Source organism: Lynx rufus, unplaced genomic scaffold (genome assembly GCF_022079265.1).
Source record: "Lynx rufus isolate CCGP_SWC_20201006 ecotype Redwood Valley unplaced genomic scaffold, mLynRuf1.p SCAF_2, whole genome shotgun sequence".
Taxonomy (NCBI): Eukaryota; Metazoa; Chordata; class Mammalia; order Carnivora; family Felidae; genus Lynx; species Lynx rufus.
The window spans coordinates 116,525,851-116,548,485 of record NW_025814834.1 but is presented as its reverse complement, the minus strand read 5'-3'; the positions used below and the strand labels follow the sequence as shown (position 1 = coordinate 116,548,485).

The window sequence follows — 22,635 nt, the reverse complement described above, 5'->3', positions numbered from 1 at the left end:
TGTCCAGTGACTACTTCTCTACAGAGGAGGAAATACTGTCAGACTAGGGCTGGATGTTGGCTTTTCTTGGTTCTGCCAGATCGCTTCCAAACCTCTTCCTCTGGGATAAAAAAGGAAGGGATAGGCCAAGCATTGACCAAGGAGTGCAGAATCAGTGTTCGTCTTCTCAACTGAAAGCCTACTGATTTTCTCATTGAGAATCACTGATTCCATAGTTGCATGTATGCACTTGCAGGAGGGTTGGGGAGGGGGGGGCGCGTTGGGAGGAGCCAAGTAATTTGAGATGCTGATTAAAATTTCATGAAGGTCTAGGTAATTGAACATTAAACCTTGCTACGGGCCCAACTTTGCTCTTGCTTTAGAAATCACAGAGTTGGGGCGCCTGGGTGGCTTAGTCGGTTAAGCGTCTGACCTCAGCTCAGGTCATGATCTCACAGTTTGTGAGTTTGAGCCCTGCGTCGGGCTCTCTGCTGTCAGTGCAGAGCCTGCTTCAGGTCCTTTGTCTCCCTTTCTGCTCCTCCCCCGCTCATGCACAAGTGCGCTTTCTCTCAAAAATAAACATTAAGAAAAAAGAAATCGGGGTGCCTGGGTAGTAGCTCAGTCAGGCGTCCAACTTCGGCTCAGGTCATCATCTCATGGCTCGTGAGTTCGAGCCCTGTGTGGGGCTCACTGCTGACAGCTCAGAGCTTGGAGCCTGCTTCAGATTCTGTCTCCAGCTCTCTCTGCCCCTCCCCCACTCTCTCACCGCCTGTGTGTGTGTGTGTGTGTGTGTGTGTGTGTGTGTGTCTCAAGTATAAACAACAACAACAAAGAAATCATGCAGAAAGAACATATTTGTATAGCACTTTATAGTCTATTTGATTTAGCTTATCTAGTCTTTACATAAGCCTTCTAATATAGGTTCTTTTTTAGTTAAGTATAGAGAACAATTTTCCTGATTTAAAAGAGATTTGAACCCAGGTCTTCTGATTTTTAAATAGCTCAGCATGTTGACTCTTGGCTAAAAGGTTATAAGATATAAAAGGTTAGACTTTTTTTTGCTGGTGGTGGACACTTTATTGTAGGTCAGTAGCAGTTTTAATCCTAAATCTGAATCATCCTGGCTTATTGTTCCTTGGAAGCTTAGTTTAGGATTCCATTACTAATTTACTTAGTCTTTTACCCAAGTAAGTTGATGATTGAAGATGAAGCATCTCTAAAGGGTATAGATTATTGGGCTCTACTGGTTTTTCAGTTTTCTGGGTCATTTTATGCAGCATATCTTCCTAACAGCTAGGTGACATTTTCATTGCCTCTGTTTTTGGGAAGAGGAGTGAAAACCATCTGTTCCCCATTTTTTGCCACCCTGACTCACTCACTATAGGGAAGGAAATTTTACTGCTCTGTTTATTGGTAACAGAAATACTTGGTCTGTGGCCTCTGTACAACTAAGGGCTAATTATCACAACCTTGCCTCTGAGCCCAGCTGTATTCTGAAATTCTCAGGGCCCTTGATCAGTTGTCTTAAACAATCATAATTAGAGCTTTACCTTATTGCCCTTAATCCCATGTGTCTGTTGCCTCACCATTAATCCTTATACATATAGTGGAACTGGGGTCTTCCTACTCAAGTATTAACTTAACATTATTGAAGATCATCCCATCAGGCTCCTCTTTTTTTTTTTTTTTTTTTTTTCCAACGTTTATTTATTTTTGGGACAGAGAGAGACAGAGCATGAACGGGGGAGGGGCAGAGAGAGAGGGAGACACAGAATCGGAAACAGGCTCCAGGCTCTGAGCCATCAGCCCAGAGCCCGACGCGGGGCTCGAACTCGCGGACCGCGAGATCGTGACCTGGCTGAAGTCGGACGCTTAACCGACTGCGCCACCCAGGCGCCCCCAGGCTCCTCTTTTTAATTTTCTTTAATATGGCTAATCTTTATTCCGTTTGAATTCATTAGAATTAGATTAAAGCGATATATCAGTAGTCTTTGAAGGTATAGATCAATATTCTCCAATATGAAGGGGAGGACAGTCTGTCTCTGAGTGTTCATGTGTCTCCATTATGATCATGGATGAAAGTTATGGGGATGACAGACCCTTGAGAATTGATTTAACCTTTCAGGGTAGGTTTTCTACAGATAGGTTCTTTTAATCACTTTAGCTAAATATATTCTTAAAATCTTTCCTAAACTTAAGTGAATAAAAGTCATAATACGAGATTGAACCACACACTTGTCTTACATATCTGCGTTGATTAAATATTTGGTAAGTAAAACTCACTTTAGTAAGTAAATGCCAACAAATTCCTGTTGGGTTTACAGCAGAAATCAAGGTGAGGAGGTAGAGATGCAGAATCTTCATTATTTTGACATTACATTTTCTCGTCTTTAGCTGCCTCATTTCCATAGATCAACTCTTTACCTTTTTTTCTGAAATAATTAGGAGTAAAGCACCATAGATAGGCTCTAAAAGTTCTTACCCTTTTACCTCTACAGGAAAAATTATCAAGCCCTAGACTCTCCAGTGGGTCTTTAGTTATCTCTTATACCTGTTCTCTTTCAGCCCCGGTATCAAATGAGACCCTCTTGACTGATGGTTAAATGTATCAAGAACAGATATATTTTCCAGAAAAAATATGATCACTTGAGTAAGAAAAGGGACTAGAACAAGAATGGAATATGCATAAGGGTTCTGTGAGTATGGAGGAAGAAGAGGAATGAATATTTAAAACCCCTTCCCAAAAGGATCTAGTATCAGAGCAAGAGGCAGGGGCTCATGGGTTTAGTTTGACGCAAACCCCGATTGTTTCAGTGTGCTTGATAGAGATTGTGGGTACTAGTGTGTGTGTACACACTTGTAATTGTGTTTTGTTTATTCTTTTAACAGCATCTGGAATCAAGAGACCCATGGCATCTGAGGTGAGTTTTATATTGATATCATGTTTCTAAAGCTTTAATTCTGGGATAGAAGGATACCTGTTTATAACATCTTTATTTTTAACCCTCGGATCTTGGAAGCTAGACTAGATTCTGACATGTCTTTGGTAAGCTAGAAATTATACAACTACTTTTGTTGCAGTTTATTGTAGGTATTAATAGCTCACATTGATGATTACAAAAAATTTTTTTTAGCGCTTATTTTTGAGAGATATAGAGCGCGAGTGGGGGGAGGGGCAGAGAGAGAAGGAGACACAGAATCTGAGCTGAGCTTAACCAACTGAGCCACCCAGGCGCCCCTATCTTTTTTTTTTTTTAATGTATCAAATACAGTGTACCAGAGAGTAAATAATTTACCTAAGTGCCCTTTATTCTTAATTAGTCCTGTAAACACCGCTGTGAACTAAGTACCATTGTTATCCATGTGTTACAGATAAGAAGAGTGAGAATTAGAGGTTCTGTAACTTGCCCAGGGTCACACAATTAATAAGTGGGATCAATAAGGCTGGGGTTAAAACCTGCAAAGTCCAGCACTAAAGCTCACTCTCTGGTTTTTGCTGTTACTGCCTTCTGGTTACATAGCTTCAGTGAATTTAAAGAACTTCTTTTAACTATACAGATGCTGTTAATTACCTAAATTTTTCTTTTCTGTGCAGAATATCTTCCATTTGCTTACCTTTCTTTCTATTCATTATTTCCTAAACCTCTTCTTACTTCTTGCCTCTCTCCTCAGTTTTATGACAGGGCTTCAGAATGCAGACCCCCTTTGGCCTGTGATTTTAGATTTTTCTCTTGAGAACCTCTTCCAAGATCTTTGAGATTCTTTACTGAAGGTTTTCTGACACTAAGGGCCTCAGCAAGAACAGTAAAACTTGAATATCAGGCCCTAAGATCATCACACCCTATTTACACTGGGCTTTTTTGCCTCTGGCTTGTTAACTTAAGGAGTATTGACTTCATGAAGAATACCTTTGTGTCTTGTGCTTCATCTTGATGTGGGGAATTGCCTTCTAGGCTCAGCTGCTCGTACTGTATTACTCCTTCCTCATTTCAGGGGCTGTCATGTGGGTGGAAAACAAAGTCATATCTCATTCACAGGAATCTCTTCATGGCCCTGAGGCCCCTGTCTCAGGAGTCCTCTTATTGCCTCAGCTTTTTAGTGCCTCAACTAGCAGTACTTTCATTTGCAAGTGGCTAGATCATTGTTACTGGTGAATTCACTTTGGGCAAATAGTGTTCAGGTCGGGTTGAAGGTTAGAGAGTTAGTAATTTCTGAAAGGAGGTTGGTGAAAAAAGGTCTGTGGAACTACTTTTAACCTATCTCCTTCTGTGAACTGAGGTTTGTTCTTTTTCCTGGAGCAGCTATTTCGTAGTTCTCTTGTTTCTGCTTTTCCTTAATGATACTCTTTTTTTTTTAAATTTATTTTTGAGAGAGAGCATAGGTGAGTGAGTGCTAGTAGGGGAGGTGGGGGGGGGGGGGCGGGGAGAGAATCCCAAGCAAGCGCAGCCCGATAAGGGACTCAAATTCACAAACCATGAGATCATGACCTGAGCAGAAACCAAGAGTTAGACACTTAGCCAACTGAGCCACCCAGGCACCCTGGTACTCATTTTTTAAACGTCATCTTTCTGAGGATCAAAGGTGAAGCATGTGGGGCACCTAGGTGGCTCAGGCAGCTGAGTCCAACTCCAATTTCAACTAGGGTTCATGATCCCAGGATCATGGGATCGAGCCCCACATCAGGCTCTGTGCTGAGCGTGGAGGCTGCCTAAGATTCTCTCTGTCCCCCCTTTTCCATCTCCTCCAGCTTGCATTCTCTCTCTCTCTCTCAAAAAAAGTGAAATATTTGGGCCTAGGAATTTTCTGTGTTCTTTTAGCCAGTTAATTCATTGGGAAGCAACATTAGAGCTGTGTATTTGCACGGAATGAATCTTGTGAAGACTTTACAAAATGTTCTTCTAGAAAGGGTAGGTTGAGTGTTTTGGTTTGTTTTAATGTACCATCACAGTAGCTGTATGGTGTATGGCATGGGGATCGTGTGCTAATTTTGACTCGTCTTTTTCCAGGTGCCATATGCCTCTGGCATGCCCATGAAGAAAATAGGCCACCGAGGTGTTGATTCCTCAGGAGAGACGACATATAAAAAGGTATGTCTGGGGGCACCTGGGTGGCTCAGTTGGTTGAGCATCTGACTTTGGCTTGGGTTATGATCTTGAGGTCTGTGAGTTTGGAGCCTGTTTCGGATTCTCTCTCTCTCTCTCTCTCTCTCTCTCTCTCTCTCTCTCTCTCTCCCCCTCCCCCACTCATGCTCTGTCTCTCTGTCTCTGTCAAAAGTTAATAAACATTTAAAAAAAAAAAAAGGTATGTCTGGGTGGAACCCTTTCATCTTACTCCAGGAAGGGATAATTCTGTCCCCTTGATGATATTCTCCACATTTTGTCTCATTCCTTGATATCCTAAGGCTTTGTGCAAGAACTATCATATAACTTGGACTTTAGAGTTTACTTGCAGTTCTGGACTACTCTGGAGATTCTCAGGCTTCCCAAGTGACAGCATTCAACCTTCCATTGAGCATCTATACTTTGCTTAATATGGGGTGTGATGATTTCTTGGAGTCCTGTTTCTGGCCCATGTAGATTTTTCTTACATGTGTTCTCTGCCTTTATTGCACTGTCCCAAGTAATAGAGGTGGACTGAAATCTGTCAGGCACCTGGCCCTCCTGGGAATGGGCCCAAGGCCCAGTGTCAATTCCACAGATATATATCGAGCTCTGTTTATGTGCTGAACATTGAGACAAAAAGATGAGTTTCTAGTCTAATTGGAGAAGCACACACTTAAAAATCTAGTTATAAAAAAAATTTTTTTAAGCAATCTCCACCCCCGACATGGGACTCAAATTCATGACACCAAAATCAAGAGACATGCTCTACCGCCTGAGCCAGCCTCTAGTTTTAATTTTATTTAGTTTTAATTTTAATGCTTAATGAGGACTAAATAGAAGTACCAGTAATTTAATACTTGATGGGGATTGGGGATGAAGGAAATCATTTAGAGCAAAACTGTCCAGTAGAACTTCATAGTGATTGAAATGTGCTATAATCTGTGTTATCGGGTAGTAGCCACTGGTCATACTTGAATGTGGCTGGTAAGACTGAAAAGGTGAATTTTTAGTTTATTTTGATTTTAAGTTGACAAATAGCCATGCATGGCTGGTGTATTGGGCAGCACAGATCTAGATGATCTGATAATTTCCTATAGGATTGTAAGAGTGGGGCTCTTGACCACAGTGTGATCATTTTAATTCTAAATACTTCCCGCGGAAATAATTGGAGTCTTTCAGGCTTTTTTCACTTAGGAACAATTTTGTGCCACTCTGTTGTCCTTGGGACACCAATCAGGCCCTGCCTTAAAAGGACTTAAAAGGCCTTTTGTAGCCAGGTAGTCAATCAAAATATCAGTTAATTTTAGTTACATTCTATATTCCATGAATAAAATGTTTGGAGAAGCCCCAGGTACTCTGGGGGCAGGAACCTTTGGAGTGAGATATAAGATTGTTCTGTCAGGACGTTATCTTCCAAATGTAGATATGGATAGGCGGGAACACCTTGCCTAGCTGAGGCTGACTCAGACAGTCTGCCTTTGCTACTGTGTATCTTTGTACCCTGCCAGTCTTTACCAGGCTTAACTGCCGAGTTAAACAAGAGGTTGGAGGAACTGGATTGCCCCAGCTTAGTCTGAAGTATTAAAAGGGCATTTGCCTTTGGAGTGCTTCTTCTGGCTCTTCCCTCCAGAGTTTTTATTGTTCTGATCAGATTTAATACTAGAATCTTTCCTCTCATTTCTCTTGTGTTTCTCAGACAACCTCATCTGCCTTGAAAGGTGCCATCCAGTTAGGCATTACTCACACTGTGGGAAGCCTGAGTACCAAACCAGAGCGTGATGTCCTCATGCAAGACTTCTATGTGGTGGAGAGTATCTTCTTTCCCAGGTACAGAGGTTAATGTTCATGGGAATTTCCTGGGAAGTGTGGCTTTTTCATATCAACCTGAGGGCAGTTTTAAGGGGTCAGATCTAACATAGGCATGTGCCCACTGTCCAGTCCTTAACTTGATCTTAGTTGGGGTGATGTGGGACTGGAGAATTTGGAGAGCAGATGCTGTTTTTTGAGTACTTCCGTGAGCCTCTGGCCTGTGGAGTGAGCCGTAAAAGCAATTTAGTGCACTAGGTAAGAGGCAGTGTGATTCTCTATGCCCGTGTCTTAATCCCCATATTGTGCCAATGTCCCGTTAAGTAACCGACTCTTTTAATACCTCTGGTTCTCTCAGAAGGGATGTACTGACCTGCCTCTGGGTGACTGAGTGTCTGTCCAGGGTAGACTCCTTGGTTGACAGGGACTGGTAAATTATAAGTTCTTCTATTTAACCCTACAGTGAAGGGAGCAACTTGACTCCTGCTCATCACTACAATGACTTTCGCTTCAAAACCTATGCACCTGTTGCCTTCCGTTACTTTCGGGAGTTATTTGGTATCCGGCCTGATGATTACTTGGTAAGCTTCTGGATCTCAGGACCCTATGACTCCAGTACCAGAGGGATCCTCCCAAAGGAAAACCCTCTCTCCACAGTCTTGCTTTTCTAGTCTTTCTTTAGAATAGCATCTGTACTTAATTTCTGTACTTTAGGATTGCATCTGTACTTAATTTCTGGTTGGACAAGCCCTGGTATTTCTGAACCTCTTGCTCTCTTTTTTCTGGGTCCTAGTACTCCCTCTGCAGTGAGCCACTGATTGAACTCTGCAGCTCTGGGGCCAGTGGTTCCCTCTTCTATGTGTCCAGTGACGATGAATTCATCATTAAAACGGTCCAGCATAAAGAGGCGGAGTTTCTGCAGAAGCTGCTTCCAGGATACTACATGGTGAGAAAAGAAGAGCACTTGGCCACCTGTGCTGCCCACTCCACTCTTGGGCAAGGTGGGGGTTGGGGGGCGGGGTGGTTCTTGTCAGCAGGGCAACACGATGTCAGCACTTCTGTCTTAAAGACGTAATTCATTTTGGGGCTTTTGGGCCCATCTCTCTTGCCTCTCTGGGGCCAAAAGGGTTTTATGTGTCATATTTTAAATGTTATTTGGCTTAGACCGTCCTACCCAAAGGTGATATTCAGTGATAATTTTATTTTCTGTTCTTAGTCTACCTCCTACACCAGGAGAATGAGGTTGGTTACTTACCTTGATAGTTCTCTATTCCATCTTACTCTGATTGACTGCCCTTGGAGCTTCTGGAGAAGTTAGTTTTGCTTCACACCACACCCACAAGAATATGCTATACCAAGGGCTTAGAGTTAAGACTTTTTCAATACGATCTTCTCTTGAACCTCTCTGAAAGAATGTATCCATCATACATTGAGTATGCTGACTGATTACTGGATTGGAGGGTCTGTGGCTCAGCTTGATAATAATCGGATCACTGAGATAGATGTGTTGGAAAATTGTAAGCAAATATGATGTGGCCTTATGGGCAGACAGATTGGACCTGAACCCCATGTAGCAGACAAAGAAAGATGGGTGGCAACTTTTTGCTCTTGAGTTTCACTGAAAATCAGCTGACTTGTTGTCTTACTTCTTTTTACTTTCATGCCCACAGAACCTCAACCAGAACCCTCGCACTTTGCTGCCTAAATTCTATGGACTGTACTGTGTGCAGGCAGGTGGTAAGAACATTCGAATTGTGGTGATGAACAATCTCTTACCACGGTCAGTCAAGATGCACATCAAATATGACCTCAAGGGCTCAACCTACAAACGGCGGGCTTCCCAAAAAGAGCGAGAGAAGCCTCTACCCACCTTTAAAGACCTGGACTTCTTACAAGACATTCCAGATGGTCTTTTTTTGGATGCTGATATGTACAATGCTCTATGTAAGACCTTACAGCGTGACTGTTTGGTGAGTTTGTCATATTTCCTTCACTCTCAGATACCAAAAATTTCAGTCACTTAAACAGGTTATTATTCTCTCATCAAATCTGTAGGAGATGGGACTCAGTTCCTTAGCTCTATATGTCCCAGACTTCATTTAAAATAACTTTTACAGGGGAGCCTGGGTGGCTCAGTCAGTTAAGCATCCGACTTTGGCTCAGGTCATGATCTCACAGTTCGAGAGTTCAAGCCCCGCAGCGAGCTCTGTGCTGACAGCTCAGAGCTTGGAACCTGCTTTGGATTCTGTGTCTCCCTCTGTGCCTGCCCCTCCCCCGCTCACACTCTGTCTCTGTTTCTCTCTCAAAAATAAACATTAAAAAAAATTTTTTTTATATAAACGTATTAATTACGGGGTACCTGGGTGGTTCAGTCAGTTAGGTGACTGACTTTTGATTTCAGCTCAGGTCATGATCTCATGTTTCACGAGTTCAAGCCCTGCATCGAGCTCTGTGCTGACAGCTCAGAGCTTGGAATCTATTCCAGATTCTGTATCTCTCTCTCTTTCTGCCCCTCCCCCGCCCTCTCTCTCTCAAAGATAAACATTAAAAAACATTAAAAAAATTAGTTAAAAAATTAAAATAAAATAACTTTTACATTAGGTCATTGCTGAGCCTTTACATTTTTACATTCTGTTTATCCTCCCCACACCTGGCTTCATTTTCTTCTCTACCTCTCCTAGGCCTCATAATCCTGTATTCTTCTTATTTGCATATCAGCACCATCATTCCTCAGATCTTGGTCCTGCCTACCAAATCCACATTTATATCTTGGAAGCTGTGTGCTGCTGAAGGAAATCACACACCTGTGTCTACTGGCATCTCTATAGGTTGATGCTGTCCAGCCTCAATATTGTCCACCAGTCCACTTCCTATTCCTTTCAGCACAGATGTCACATGATTGGGACTGTCTCCAAACCATTTTCTAACTTTTATCCCCCAGCCTTGTTTCTCAACAGACTACCTCACTCTTCTGTTCCATACCATCCCTTTGTCCTGCCCCCATCTCCAGTTTATAAACATGTCTGCACTCACCCATCCTTAATCTCCTTTCTGCCCAACTTGGTGTCTTAGTCCAGGTCAGTCCCTTTTGCAGGACTATTTCCTTAGGGTCCTGCTTCACAACTTCCTTCCTTTCCCTCCCCTGGCTTCCGCCTCTACCAACTGTTTTCTTTCTATGTACAAACTTTTATCCCTTTTATCTTAAGGTTAGGAGGGTCCTTTTTCAGTGTCTCTATCTAATGATGTTTCTATTTTTTCCTTTTCATTTATCTTCACCTATTCTTGCCTCAACCCACTGTCCTGGCTTTTGCTCTCTCTTCACATGAACTGTTCTCCCCAGTGACGACCTGGGATGCCAAATAGAGACAACTACTTTTTTTTTTTAATGTTTATTTTGAGAGACCATCCCAAGCAGGCTCCCCGCTGTCCATGCAGAGCCCAAAGCAGGACTTAAGCTCCTGAACTCTGAGATCATAACCTGAGCTGACATCAAGAGTCAGGTGCTGGGGCGCCTGGCTCAAGTCGGTTAAGTGTCTGACTTCAGCTCAGGTCATGATCTCACAGTCTGTGAGTTCAAGCCCCGCATTGGGCTCTGTGCTGATAGCTCAGAGCCTGGAGCCTGCTTCGGATTCTGTGTGTCCCTCTCTCTCTGCCCCTCCCGTGCTTATGCTCTGTCTCTCTCTGTCTCAAAAATAAATAAAAACATTAAAAAAAATTTTTAAATGTAAGCTTTAAAAAAAAAAAAGTCAGGTGTTTAACCAACTGAGCCACCCAAGTGCCCTGAGACTACTTCAGAGTCTTTCCTTGAATTTTCTGCAGCTTGACAGTTGACTATTTCCACTTTTTTTTTTTTTTTTTTTTTAATTTTTTTTTTCAACGTTTTTTTATTTATTTTTGGGACAGACAGAGACAGAGCATGAACGGGGGAGGGGCAGAGAGAGAGGGAGACACAGAATCGGAAACAGGCTCCAGGCTCCGAGCCATCAGCCCAGAGCCTGACGCGGGGCTCAAACTCACGGACCGTGAGATCGTGACCTGGCTGAAGTCGGACGCTCAACCGACTGCGCCACCCAGGCGCCCCTATTTCCACTTTCTTAATGTACATTTTTTTTTGTTTTTTGTGACACTTTTTCCTACTGATTTTTTTTTTCCTCAGCTGTTACTGTAGGATCTTTCTCTACTCCGTAACATTGTCTATCCTTGTTCTTTGCTTACTCTGCATCTATTTACAGGGCAATGCCTATGTTAGTTTGAGTCCTTTGGTTGAAAGGACTAGATACAATGGAGCAGAGAGTTGGTTTCAAACTTAAATAAGAATCACTCTTGGGATGCCTGGGTGGGTCAGTTGGTTAAGCATCCACCTCTTGATTTCAGCTCAGGTCATGATCTCAGGTTGTGAGATCGAGCCCTGTGTTGGGCTCCACTCTGGGTGTGGAACCTGCTTGAAGTTCTCTGTCTCTCTGTCTCTCTTACTCACTCACTCTCTCTCTCACTCACTCACTTTGCCCACCCCCCTCTTTCTCCACCAATGACAACAACAAAAAAAGAATCACTCCTATGCTCTCTTCATCGCTTCCTCCACCAACCTACCAAAACACCCTTGGTTGAGCTGCATCACCAAAGTGGGCCACTGGAACTGGTGGGAGTACACCCTTTCACATGGTGTTCTGGAATGGAAGGAGGGTTGAGAACTGTGGGATACAATTCAAGCTCCTTGTTTTTTATTAAAAAAAAATTTTTTTTAATGTTTATTCATTTTTGAGAGACAGCAAGCATGAATAGGGGAGAGGTAGAGAGAAGCACCAAAGCAGGCACCAGACTCTGAGCTGTCAGCACAGAACCTGACATGGGGCCTAAAGCCACAAGCTGTAAGATCATGACCTGAGCCGAAGTTGGACCCTTAACTGACTGAGCCACCCAGGCACCCCACAATCGAGGCTCCTTAATATGACACATCAGGCCTGTTACTGTTTTGCCCCTATCAACCTCTTGTAATCTGCCACACCATTTTTTTGCATTTTCTGTTTTAGTAGTACCAAATTACATCTCACAGGATGTAACATGCTGTTTGTTTCATGTCTCCAGGCCTTTATTTGGACTTATTTTCCAATTTATCCTTCATAAGCTTATTTATGTATCACTTCTTGACTTCTACACTATTTAGTCATGTAAGCAGTTTTGTTGTTGCACATAGTAGACTGTATTGCATTTATTTTTGTAGTTGTTTTCTTTCCTAAATTATAATATCCTTGAGGACAGAACCCCTCTTAAGTATCTTTGTACCCCAATAAGCAGGCACAGCGCATACAGATATTAGGGCTTCGCTAAATACTGAACTGAATTGAAGCTGGGCATATAAGGTCCTGCAGCAGATCTGTTCTATCACGAAGTGTACTTTACCAGACTTTCCTTGTGGATTCTTTACAATTCAAGTATGTATTCCTTGTTCCCTTGAGAAAATAATGCTCAATAATAATAATAAAGAGATACAAGGAAAGAACAAAGAGCGTCTTGTGGGCTAGGCAGCGGTCTAATATATAGTTACTCAAATGGAAGAAAGCTGAAGGGATGTAAACGGTGACCAGAGGAGGTTAATATGTTCTTCTTCAGGGACTAGGAGGAGCAAAGGATAAGCCTATGTAGTTAACCCTGAAGGTTTACTGTCAAGGGGCACCTTGGTGGCTCAGTTGGTTAAGCATCTGACTCTTGGTTTCTGCTCAGGTCATTTATCTCACGGTTTGTGAGTTCCAGCCTTGTGTCGGCACAGAGCCTGCTTGAGATTCTCTTCCTTCCTCTCTTCGCTCCCCCACCCCCCACCAATAAACATTAAAAAAAAAAAAGGATAATTGAAGGACACCTGGGTGGCTTGGTCGGTTGAGAGTCCGAGTCTTGATATTGGCTCAGGTCATTATCTCATGGTTCATGGGATCAAGCCCCACACCCCACATCGGGTTCCATGCTGATGATGTGGAGTCTCCTTGGATTCTCTCACTTCTCTCTCCGTCCCTCTCTCTCTCTCTCAAATAAATAAACATCGGGGTGCCTGGGTGGCTCAGTTAAGTGTCGGGCTTCAGCTCAGGTCATGATCTCAGTTCGTGGGTTTGAGCCCCACATCAGGCTCTGTGCTGACAACTCTGAGCCTGGAGCCTGCTTCAAATTCTATCTGTCTCTGTCTCTGTCTCTCTGCCCCTCCCCTGCTCACACTCTGTCTCTCCCAAAAATAAATAAATTAAAAAAAATTAAATATTTAAAAAATATATCTTTAAAAAACAAAAAAAGAATTGAATCAGGAAAGCTGTGAGGTCCTGAAAAAGAGTTCTCTTACCTCCAAGGCTCAGATCATGGTTTTTGTTTTTGTTTTCTTTCCACTTAGGTGCTGCAGAGTTTCAAGATAATGGACTATAGCCTCTTGATGTCAATCCATAACATAGATCATGCCCAACGAGAGCCCTTAGGCAATGAAACACAGTATTCAGTTGATACTCGCAGACCAGCCCCCCAAAAGGCTCTCTATTCCACAGCTATGGAATCTATCCAGGGCGAGGCTCGGCGAGGTGGCACCATGGAGACTGATGACCAGTGAGTGGGCTCAGGGACACCGGAAAGGAGAGCATAGACTCACTGTAGGTTTTTCTTGAGGAGGGGACCCAGCTTCTGGAATAAGAGTAGCCCTGATTCAGGAGTTAAGTTGACAGTATTAGTATTTATAGAACTATAGAATGAACTTTCTTAAGAATATAAAAAGAAAGGAAGAGGTCTCAAGTTGGGGATTTATAGCACATCTGAGAAAGAGAGCTATTCGAAATTAAAAGACTTTTTGAAAAGAATCTACTCAGGGTCTTAGACATGTCTGCCTATTATATTAAAACTTCACCAAAAGCAATTTGTTATAGGCAGCTTTATGGAAGATGTCCTTCTTACCACGGTGGATCTATCAGGGAAGCATATTTACCGTGAAGTATAAATGTCTTATAGGTAGTTTCAGTTTTAAGTCACGGTAAAGGATACCATGACTCTCAAGAAGAGTGTCCTAGTGGGCGTGAAGTAAAATATGAAAGTACTGAGGAAGTTCAGTTATTGGAACGTTTCCAACATGGCTGAGTAGAGGTGATTTTAGATTCTCTTTGGTGGAATTAGGGTCGGAGGGGGAAGGTGAGTGAAACTTGGAGGCAAAGAGGTTGTAATACGTACTGCAGAGTGGTTCTTGGGGATGGAGGAAGGTTCTCTTCCCCAGTTTATGGGAGATGGGACGGTTATGTTTAGGTCTCAGTTCCCTGTCCTGATCTGACTCGAGTTTAAGAGAAGCCCTGTGTTCCAGGCCAAAGATTTTCTTACTCTTTTCTTCTTGTCTTCCGGAACAGTATGGGTGGCATCCCGGCCCGCAATAGTAAAGGGGAAAGGCTGCTGCTTTATATTGGGATCATTGACATTCTTCAGTCTTACAGGTGAGGAGTGCACAGATCCCAAATGAGGGGGCAGAATGGTTGCAGATAACCACTCACATTTCTCCTTCAGGTGGGTTTGTCACTAAATTCTTCCTGAAATAAGAACAATGAGTTGCAACCCGGCTGCTTACCTCATTAGGTTTTAAATGGTGGTTTGGTTCATTGATTTTGCCTGTCTCCCTTGGCTTCATTACCCTGCCACTTCCCCAAACATAACACACACCTCTGTGGAGAGCTGAGTCAGTCCTCAGAAGCACCAGGGTAGAATACACCATCTGTCTGGCTCTTTGTGAGAAACCTGTGAGATGAGTCACACTCCACATAGGGATACAACTGGAAACACGTTCCCCTTTCCTCAGAGGAAAAACAAGAGGATCACTGTGTTCTGTGCAGAGTGTTAGCCTGTGGAACGGAGGTAGTGTTCTCTATTCCTTCAGTTCTCCTTTTGTAATAAATGCTCTTGTCTCTGACTTACCAGGGACATAATTACTGCTCTCTTTCTATGGGGAGCTAAGTGACTTCCCTGGAAACAGCTTTGATCTCCATGTTGAACAAGCATGACTGTGTCTGTTCTTTGGAAAGCCAGTTTTATAGAGGGAGTGCTTTCCCAGCTTCTTCAACTCTAAAAGAGAAAACTGTGTCATTCACTTAAAAACTGTGGGGCTGTGTGATAAACATTTTTCTCGGCAGGTTTGTTAAGAAGTTGGAGCACTCTTGGAAAGCTCTGGTACATGATGGGGTGAGTAGCAGTTTGCTAGAGGCTCTCCTGCCTCCTTCAGTTCTGATTTGCCCCCTCCATTTGTTCTTATTTCGTTTGTGGGTTCTGCCCTTCTGCTTGGGTCCCAGCCTAGGGGAAAGCAGCCCTAGGACTAAATAGAGGCCCTCTTGCTGGGCCTCCCCATCTCTAACTCTGCAGCCCTCTCTTCTGCTCTGCAGGACACCGTATCGGTGCATCGGCCAGGCTTCTATGCTGAACGGTTCCAACGCTTCATGTGCAACACAGTGTTCAAGAAGATACCCTGTAAGTGGCTTCTACCAGATGACCCCCCAGTGCCTCCCTTACTCCAGGAGATGGGGGGGCAAGACACCTCTGTCAGGGAACTGCCAAAGCCTCTTCTGCTCTACCCACATCCCGTGAGAACTGCTACCTGTCTTTATGTCAGTCACTCTGTCTGTCCCCGTGGTTTCCGAGTTGCTGCTTTCCCCCTGGCTGTCCCTCCGTGTGTCATTGAGGTGAGGGGCATTTCTGGGAAGTGGGGTTGGTGGGGAAAGAGCGTCGTTGTGGGAGTAGGATCCACGCCACAGGCTGAGATAGAGCCAGACTTACAGAGATAGACAAGGATATCACAGGTGTTCTATTTTCTGTTCGTATCCCCAGTGCCAAGGAATTCTCAGAGTGGGATCAAAGGGTTGGAGAAGCATTTACTGATTTCTGCTTAGCAGTCCTTCTCACTCTCTTCCCTCAACTTTTGTGACTGGAAAGCGCCAGTATTCTTCTTCCCAAACCTTCCATGCTGTTGACCCTGGCACATTTCCAACTCCTCCTTCCCATCTCCTCATCTTAGGCCTCAGTCGTCCCTCAGTGCGGCAGAGAGGACTTAGGCATGCCAGACAGTCTTAAAGAAACATGGAAAAATCTTTTCAAAGTCTTTTCAAAGTGATATATAAACAAGTGTAAAGTATCACGGTGCTGTGTGCGTAAGTGCTACGAGGATGCAGAGTGAAAGGGTCATCTTCGTCAGCTTGACCTGGAGGACGTTACTAAAGAACAAGGGGATGACGGAGCAGAGGACATCTCATCGGGTGGAAGCAAAGCCATCGAGGTTGCGTGTAGCAGGGGAAAGATGTGTGTGTGTGTGTGTGTCTCCTTTCGTCTAGGTTCTCTGCTTTCCAAAGTGAGGTGACCCAAGATGCACACCCTGTCCTCTGAAGAGTAGTTAATAGAGCTTGTCTTTGTTGACATTAGTCCTTCTGCCCGCTTTGCAGAGCACCTTTGGGTTTGTGTTGGGGGTGCTGGCGATTTGTATCTGTGTCTTGGTGATGGTTTCTTAGGTGGGTGCTAAGTAGGCTTTCTCTTTCCCTTTTGAAGTGAAGCCCTCTCCTTCCAAAAAGTTTCGGTCTGGCTCATCTTTCTCTCGGCGAGCAGGCCCCAGCGGCAACTCCTGCATTACTTACCAGACATCGGTCTCTGGGGAGCACAAGGCACAAGTGACAACAAAGGCGGAAGTGGAGCCAGGTCAGCGCCAGGGCTGGGGCTCCCTTGTGCGTGGGCACTCCCTCCCTTCCTTCGGAGCCCTATCTTATCTGCCTAGGACCTCTACTCTCCATTCCTGTCCAGGAAAAGCCAAGTTGCTTCATTTTTTTCCCCCCCGTATTTTCCCCACCCCATTTTGTCTTCTTTTTTATTTATTGATTTTCTTCCCTTTTCTTTTTTCCAGGCGTCCACTTCGGTCGTCCTGATGTTTTACCTCAGACTCCACCTTTGGAGAAAATCAGTGAGGTCACGACTATTCCTGACCCCTATTTCTCACCTGTAGTTGGAGAGACTTTACAAATGCAAACTACAAGGTTGGTTCCTTGGCCCCTTTCTCCATATAATCTTTTCATGTCTCTCTTCAGGTCCTTAGGAACCTCCATAAGTTGTTTCTTCAAGAGATCATTGTCATTTGCTCCTCACTAGATTTTTGCAGGTTTACTTTCTTTTAGCTGATCTTTAGTGATTTGGAAAAGTGTCAGTATCTCTCCATCTTTAGGGGGGTGTGCAAGACTTTTCTGATATTCAGTCAAAACACGCCCCAACCAACCCTTTATCTCCTGTTGAGTTAGATGAGAATTCTCTGCTTATTTTGTAAGCCTGGGAAGATTCCTGGGCAGTGAAGAAAATGAACAGTCAATCTTGCAAAAGAATCCAGTATGAAGATTGTGATTTAATTTTGTAACATGGTGTGTTGATTATCTATTCCATCATAAAACATTAACCTAAAACTTGTGGCTTAAAATAACAAGCATATATCATAGTTTCTGTGGGTCAGAATCTGGGTCTTTCATGAAGTGTTGGCCAGGATTACTGTCTTGTCTGGAAGGTTTGACTGAGAGGCTTCACTTCTAAGCTCATTTATGTGCTTATTGGCAGCATTCAGTTCCTTGTGGGTTACTGGACAGAGGGCATTAGTTCCTCACCAGCTATTGGCTGGGGACCTCCCTGTTCTTTGCCACGTGAGCCTCTCTGTTAGGACAACTCAGCACATAGCAGCTGGCTTCTCTCAAGAGTGAGTAAATGAGAGTGCATGCACCTTTGCAGAAGCCATAATCTTTTTGTAACCTAACCTCAAGATTGACATCCTGTCACCTGTACTGCATTGTAGTCGCTAAACGTGGCCCACACGCCCACACTCACAAGGAGAAGGGCTTACACAAAGGTATGAATATCAGGAAGCAGAGATCATGGGGAGCCACCTAACGAGCGACCTGTCACAGTCCATCTTCTGGCCCCCAATAATTCACATCCCTCCATGTGCAAAATGCGTTCATTGGCTCCCATGGTCTCTAAAAGTCCCATCCCCATTATAGCAGCAGCTCAAATTCCAGAATTTTGTCCTCTGAATTAGGTCTTGGTTTGAACGAATTCCCCAGGTGGTGTTCCTCGAGTATAGTTCCTCTCAGTCTTTTGACCTGTGAAAAATAAAGAGGTTTTCTCCCTTCATACCCAGCAGACAGTGGTGAGGCAGTAAGGAGATAACCACTGTACACATTCCTGTACAAAAAGAGGAGCGAAGGAGGCACAGAGGAGTCACTGGTGCATAGCTAAGTCCAAAATCCAGCGATTGTTGGAGTTTCTTTTATCAAGTCTCAAAACATGGGGGTAATTCTCCATGGCTCTTGGCTCCACCATTTGGAGTCTTGGTTTTGCTTTCTGGGTCTTACCTTTTCACAAAAGGTAGAATGTTTGCAGCTGAGTAGTTTTGTCAGCCTGCTCTCTTGCCAGTACAATTTTAGGGTCCAGTGGTCTCTTCATTTTGTACTGTTTCTGTCCCTTTCAGTCCAAGCTGGTAATGTTTCTGTTGTTATAATGCCCTCAAAGATTTTGTGGACCTCCTATGAATCTCATTGGGATTCAGTCCTTCAGACAAAAGCCACACCCACAGATACTGACCGTCTTGATATAAGTCCTGTGCTTCTTAGAGATCCTGTTGTTGAGAGGATCTACAAGACATTAATCTTTTTGGATGGCCTTTTGCATGATTGAGTAGTACTCTAACCAACAAACTTTGATTTTTCTGAGGTCTCAAAAAAATGTTTTACAGTCATACCATTGGCTTTGTCTTTAGGGCACATTTTCCTGGTAGTGCTCAGGTTATAAAACCTTGCTTGTTCACAAGCTGTTTCTTAACTTCAGCGTGGTGTGCTATCTGGAGGGGCTCAGAATTTTCAAAACCATTAAGTCCTGGGAAGTCCTCCTTTTATTTAATAGTCCTTCCCTTAATCTTTTTCTTCTGTTAAGTTTTATTCTAAGCATTATTAAGAAGGAATTGCATGGCACCTTCAGGACTTTGCTTAGAATTCTCCTTTGCTAGATCACCCAGTTCATTAGGTACATATTCTACTTTTCACATAACTGCATATGATATTGTTGCTAAACTTTGTTCCACTAAATTCCTTCACTTGCCAGTAAGATCTTTCTCACTCTCCTTTCAGCCCACACTGGCCACTCACCCATTCAAGTCTAAAATTCTACAGTATATTCATGGCACTTTTATTTTTATTTATTTATTTATTTATTTATTTATTTATTTATTATTTTTTTTTCAACGTTTATTTATTTTTGGGACAGAGAGAGACAGAGCATGAATGGGGGAGGGGCAGAGAGAGAGGGAGACACAGAACCGGAAACAGGCTCCAGGCTCTGAGCCATCAGCCCAGAGCCCGACGCGGGGCTCGAACTCACGGACCGCGAGATCGTGACCTGGCTGAAGTTGGACGCTTAACCGACTGCGCCACCCAGGCGCCCCTTCATGGCACTCTTAAACTTTCACTAAAACTCTCTTTAAAGCCCACTTCCCTCTTCCAAAGCTACTTCCACTTTTTAGATTTTTAGTTCAGCAGCACTTCATTTTCAAGTACAAAAAGCTGTATTATTGATTGTGTAATAAATTACCTCCAACTTGGCAGCTAAAAACTACAAACATTTATTATCTCAGATTTTATGTGGCTTAAATACTTCATTGTGACTTAGCTTGGTGCCTTTGGCTCAGAGTCTCTCAGGAGATTACATTCAAGCTGTTTGTAAGGGAAGTAGCCTCATCTGGAGGCTCGCCTGAGGAAGGATCCATTTCCAAGCTCACTTATGTGGTTGTTGGCAAGATTCAGTTCCTTGCAGGCTGTTGGCCAGTGGTACTTCCTTAGTTCCTTGTCACATGCTTCTCTCCATGTGGCAGCTGGCTTCTCTCAGAGCAAACAGTGAGAGCATGAGCCAAAGAGGAAGCTAGGTAGGGTATTTGGTAACCTAATCTCAGAATTGATGTTTTCTCATCTGTCCACTAGAAGAGAATCACTAAATCCAGCCTACACTCAAAAGAAAATTTTACAATGGCATAAATATCAGGCAGCAGTGATCACTGAGTGCCTGCCACACCTGGGAATTGAGAACAGAAGGGGAGGATATTAGGAAATACTTTGTAGTACTCAAGATGATAAATAGTTAATTAAAATGGCATGCTTCTAAATCTGGTAGTTTCTTAACCTTTTCTTTCTGAATCCTAAATCGATCTTGAAGTGAAATATGGAGAAGCAGTATAAGATCTGACTTGAAAGGAGGGTCCTTTTTCTTTTTTATCTTCTAATACTTCTCTCTGCCTCCATTTTTTTTTTTCTCCTGTTAGTTCAATCCTCTTGGAAAAGCCTGAAGTTGCAGAGTCAGAGTTCACCCATGTGAGTGTCTGGGATGTGGGGGAGGTAAATGCTTTGAAGGGTATAAAGATGATCACTGATGGAGTGGAACAAGGAGTTAATTGGCAAGGTTAGAGGGACTGGGTGCCCCCCTAAATCTTGCCTTTTTAAATTTTGTGGTTTGGGAACCTTGTACTTGCAAGCAGAGACTGAAATAGAAGAAGACTTCTTAACTCTTCTAATCAGGTTGAAATTAACTTGAATTCCATTCCTGGCTCCTCATCTCATACTCCACATCCTTAATTTTACACTCTTTCCCTTTCCAGTGAGCAAAAAAATTCAGAAGACTTAGAACAAGATTCTACCAGCTTGGTGATCCCAAGATGCCAGCCCTTGCCCCAGCAATGCTGAGTTTTCTTCTTCGTGGTCATCACAGAAGAAGCATATTGGAGGCTAGGGGGGGCTGTCTCTTTCCTGAAGAAGATCGTCTTCTCCCTCCCTTTCCTTACAAATAGGCCTTAGTGCCTTGGACAGTTGAGGACAGCAGCGTCCTCCCCACTTCTGAGTTGAGTGGCATGAGTTTTCAACTGGCCAGCCTTGGCTTCCACAAATGAATTGTTTTCAAGCCCCCAATTCTTCCTGCTAGAAGTGGGGTTGCTGCACTTGGTGGTTTTTTTCCTCCTCATCTACCCTTCACCAGGAGCTGGACTCTTATTTCCTCAGGACAGACTGGCTGGCACCTTATCTCCACCTTAGCTCTTTCTCTGGAAGAAGACCCTGGTAACTTTTGTAAAGGTTTTGGGGGAGTAATGGTGTTAAACCAACTCCCAACTTCCTTTTTTTTTTTTTTTTTTTCTTAAAAAAAAGGAAAAGAAAGACTAGCGCACAGCACACAATTTCAAGCTAGTTTCAGATCAAAACTCCAGAAGTGTTGGAGAGCTGCCTGTTCATGGGGTTCCCTCAGAAGAGCCCCCTGGTGTTTGAGAAATGGAAGTGTGGAACTGCTTTGCCAAGAGCAGCACCTCTTTAACTCCACCTCTCTTGATGAATTTCTTAAGCCTGAAGGAATGGAGAGAGTGGGACATGGGGTAATCTTTACCCCTTTGGTTGAAACAGAAGGGCAGTCATGGGGCTGGAAGATCAGAGCCCTTCCTAGGCAGGACCCGACTCACTGCGGGGCCATCACGATTATTACTGTTCTGCAATTTGAAATATATTCTGCTTGTTTTTCTAAATACGAAGACTTAATCAAATGAATTTGGATCCTTCTCGAAAGGTTTCTTCCTTGCCCTTCCCACCTTTTCTGACAAAGTTCTGGTGTTCGTGGAGTTCAAGTGGAAAGGGGACACCTGTGTCCATTTAACAGGCAGTCTAGCTATGAGGCTAGAGGATATTCTCTTAGACTCACGGGGAGCCAGCAGATTCTTGCCTAGGTGAGGTCATTGCTGTGCCACATGCCCTGCCCCTTCTCATACAGAGAACTCGGAAATGGGAGCTTTGTAATCCCTCTGTTCCCGTCTCCAAGAGTTGTGGTTCCCCATCTGATCCTCCTACTCCTGCCAGGGGAAGAAGGAGGCCTGGCATCTCAGGCAGATTGTTGAAGACTCTCCTGTCCATCCCACCCGACCTTGATAGTAGGGTAGCCCATCCCCCAAGTAACTGTCTATATTAGACACCCCCAGCCAGTTTCTGGCTGCCTGTCTTTGCTGCCATGTTCTTTTTTACAAGAAGGAAAGAAACAATTCTTGCTATTTTTTTTCATAATTTACTATTTATGATGTATTTAAGTGTTTTATTCAGGACAGAGTTCTGTAGGGGGTGGGAGGGAATATTTGAGGGAGGCTGGGTCTTAGGGAAGGGAATGGGGAATCAACATTTTTATGAAGTGTCATTATTTGCCTCTACTTTGTATTGTTCAGAAATCGCAAATGCAATATAAAAGTGATAAATCCTTGGTTTTAATGTATTAAACTTTCATCAGTTATTTAGACCTCTTGTTTCTTCCTAATTCTTTTTCATAACACCGTACGCTCCATCTCCTGCCCCTGTTCAGGCTCCATGTTTTTTGTGTTTCTCTAAGCGAATACTGTGTCTTCCCCAGGTTCCTTCAGTCTGGTGCAGGCTGGTGCTGGCTTCATTCCTTACCTTCCAGCCACCCCTCCACCATAACAACTTCAATTTGACAGGGAAAAGCGGTGAGTGAAGAAGGGAATTACCGTAGGTCTGTTGCCTAGAAGGCAACCCATTTTAACTGATGGATCTTGGGATCCAGTACCGAAAATCTTCCTCAAGTTTAGGAGGAAAGGAGAGGGACACAGCAAGATTGAGACAAGTTGGTCTTCAGATTCCCTCTTTCCTTCCCCCAACCTGGCCCTAAGGCATCACTTAGAAGAGCATAGAGAAAGCATCCCTCAGTT

General features: G+C 43.6%; 1 protein-coding gene across 3 annotated transcripts in view; it reads left to right on the top strand.

The window, feature by feature from the left end:
- PIP5K1A (phosphatidylinositol-4-phosphate 5-kinase type 1 alpha) overlaps positions 1 to 22,208 on the top strand; it is a 37,336-nt gene extending 15,128 nt beyond the window's left edge. Inside the window, exons 2-15 of one of the 3 annotated variants that reach the window (XM_047085023.1) lie at positions 2,869 to 2,900; positions 4,986 to 5,066; positions 6,778 to 6,908; positions 7,351 to 7,468; positions 7,681 to 7,833; positions 8,558 to 8,857; positions 13,261 to 13,466; positions 14,249 to 14,332; positions 15,023 to 15,071; positions 15,269 to 15,353; positions 16,422 to 16,568; positions 16,771 to 16,900; positions 20,212 to 20,260; positions 20,545 to 22,208. In XM_047085023.1, coding sequence (XP_046940979.1) covers positions 2,869 to 2,900; positions 4,986 to 5,066; positions 6,778 to 6,908; positions 7,351 to 7,468; positions 7,681 to 7,833; positions 8,558 to 8,857; positions 13,261 to 13,466; positions 14,249 to 14,332; positions 15,023 to 15,071; positions 15,269 to 15,353; positions 16,422 to 16,568; positions 16,771 to 16,900; positions 20,212 to 20,260; positions 20,545 to 20,547 — 1,568 coding nt within the window. In that variant the 3' untranslated portion in view covers positions 20,548 to 22,208. The other 2 variants (XM_047085022.1, XM_047085024.1) reach the window with 2 other exon arrangements.
- The last annotated feature ends 427 nt before the right edge of the window (positions 22,209 to 22,635 follow it).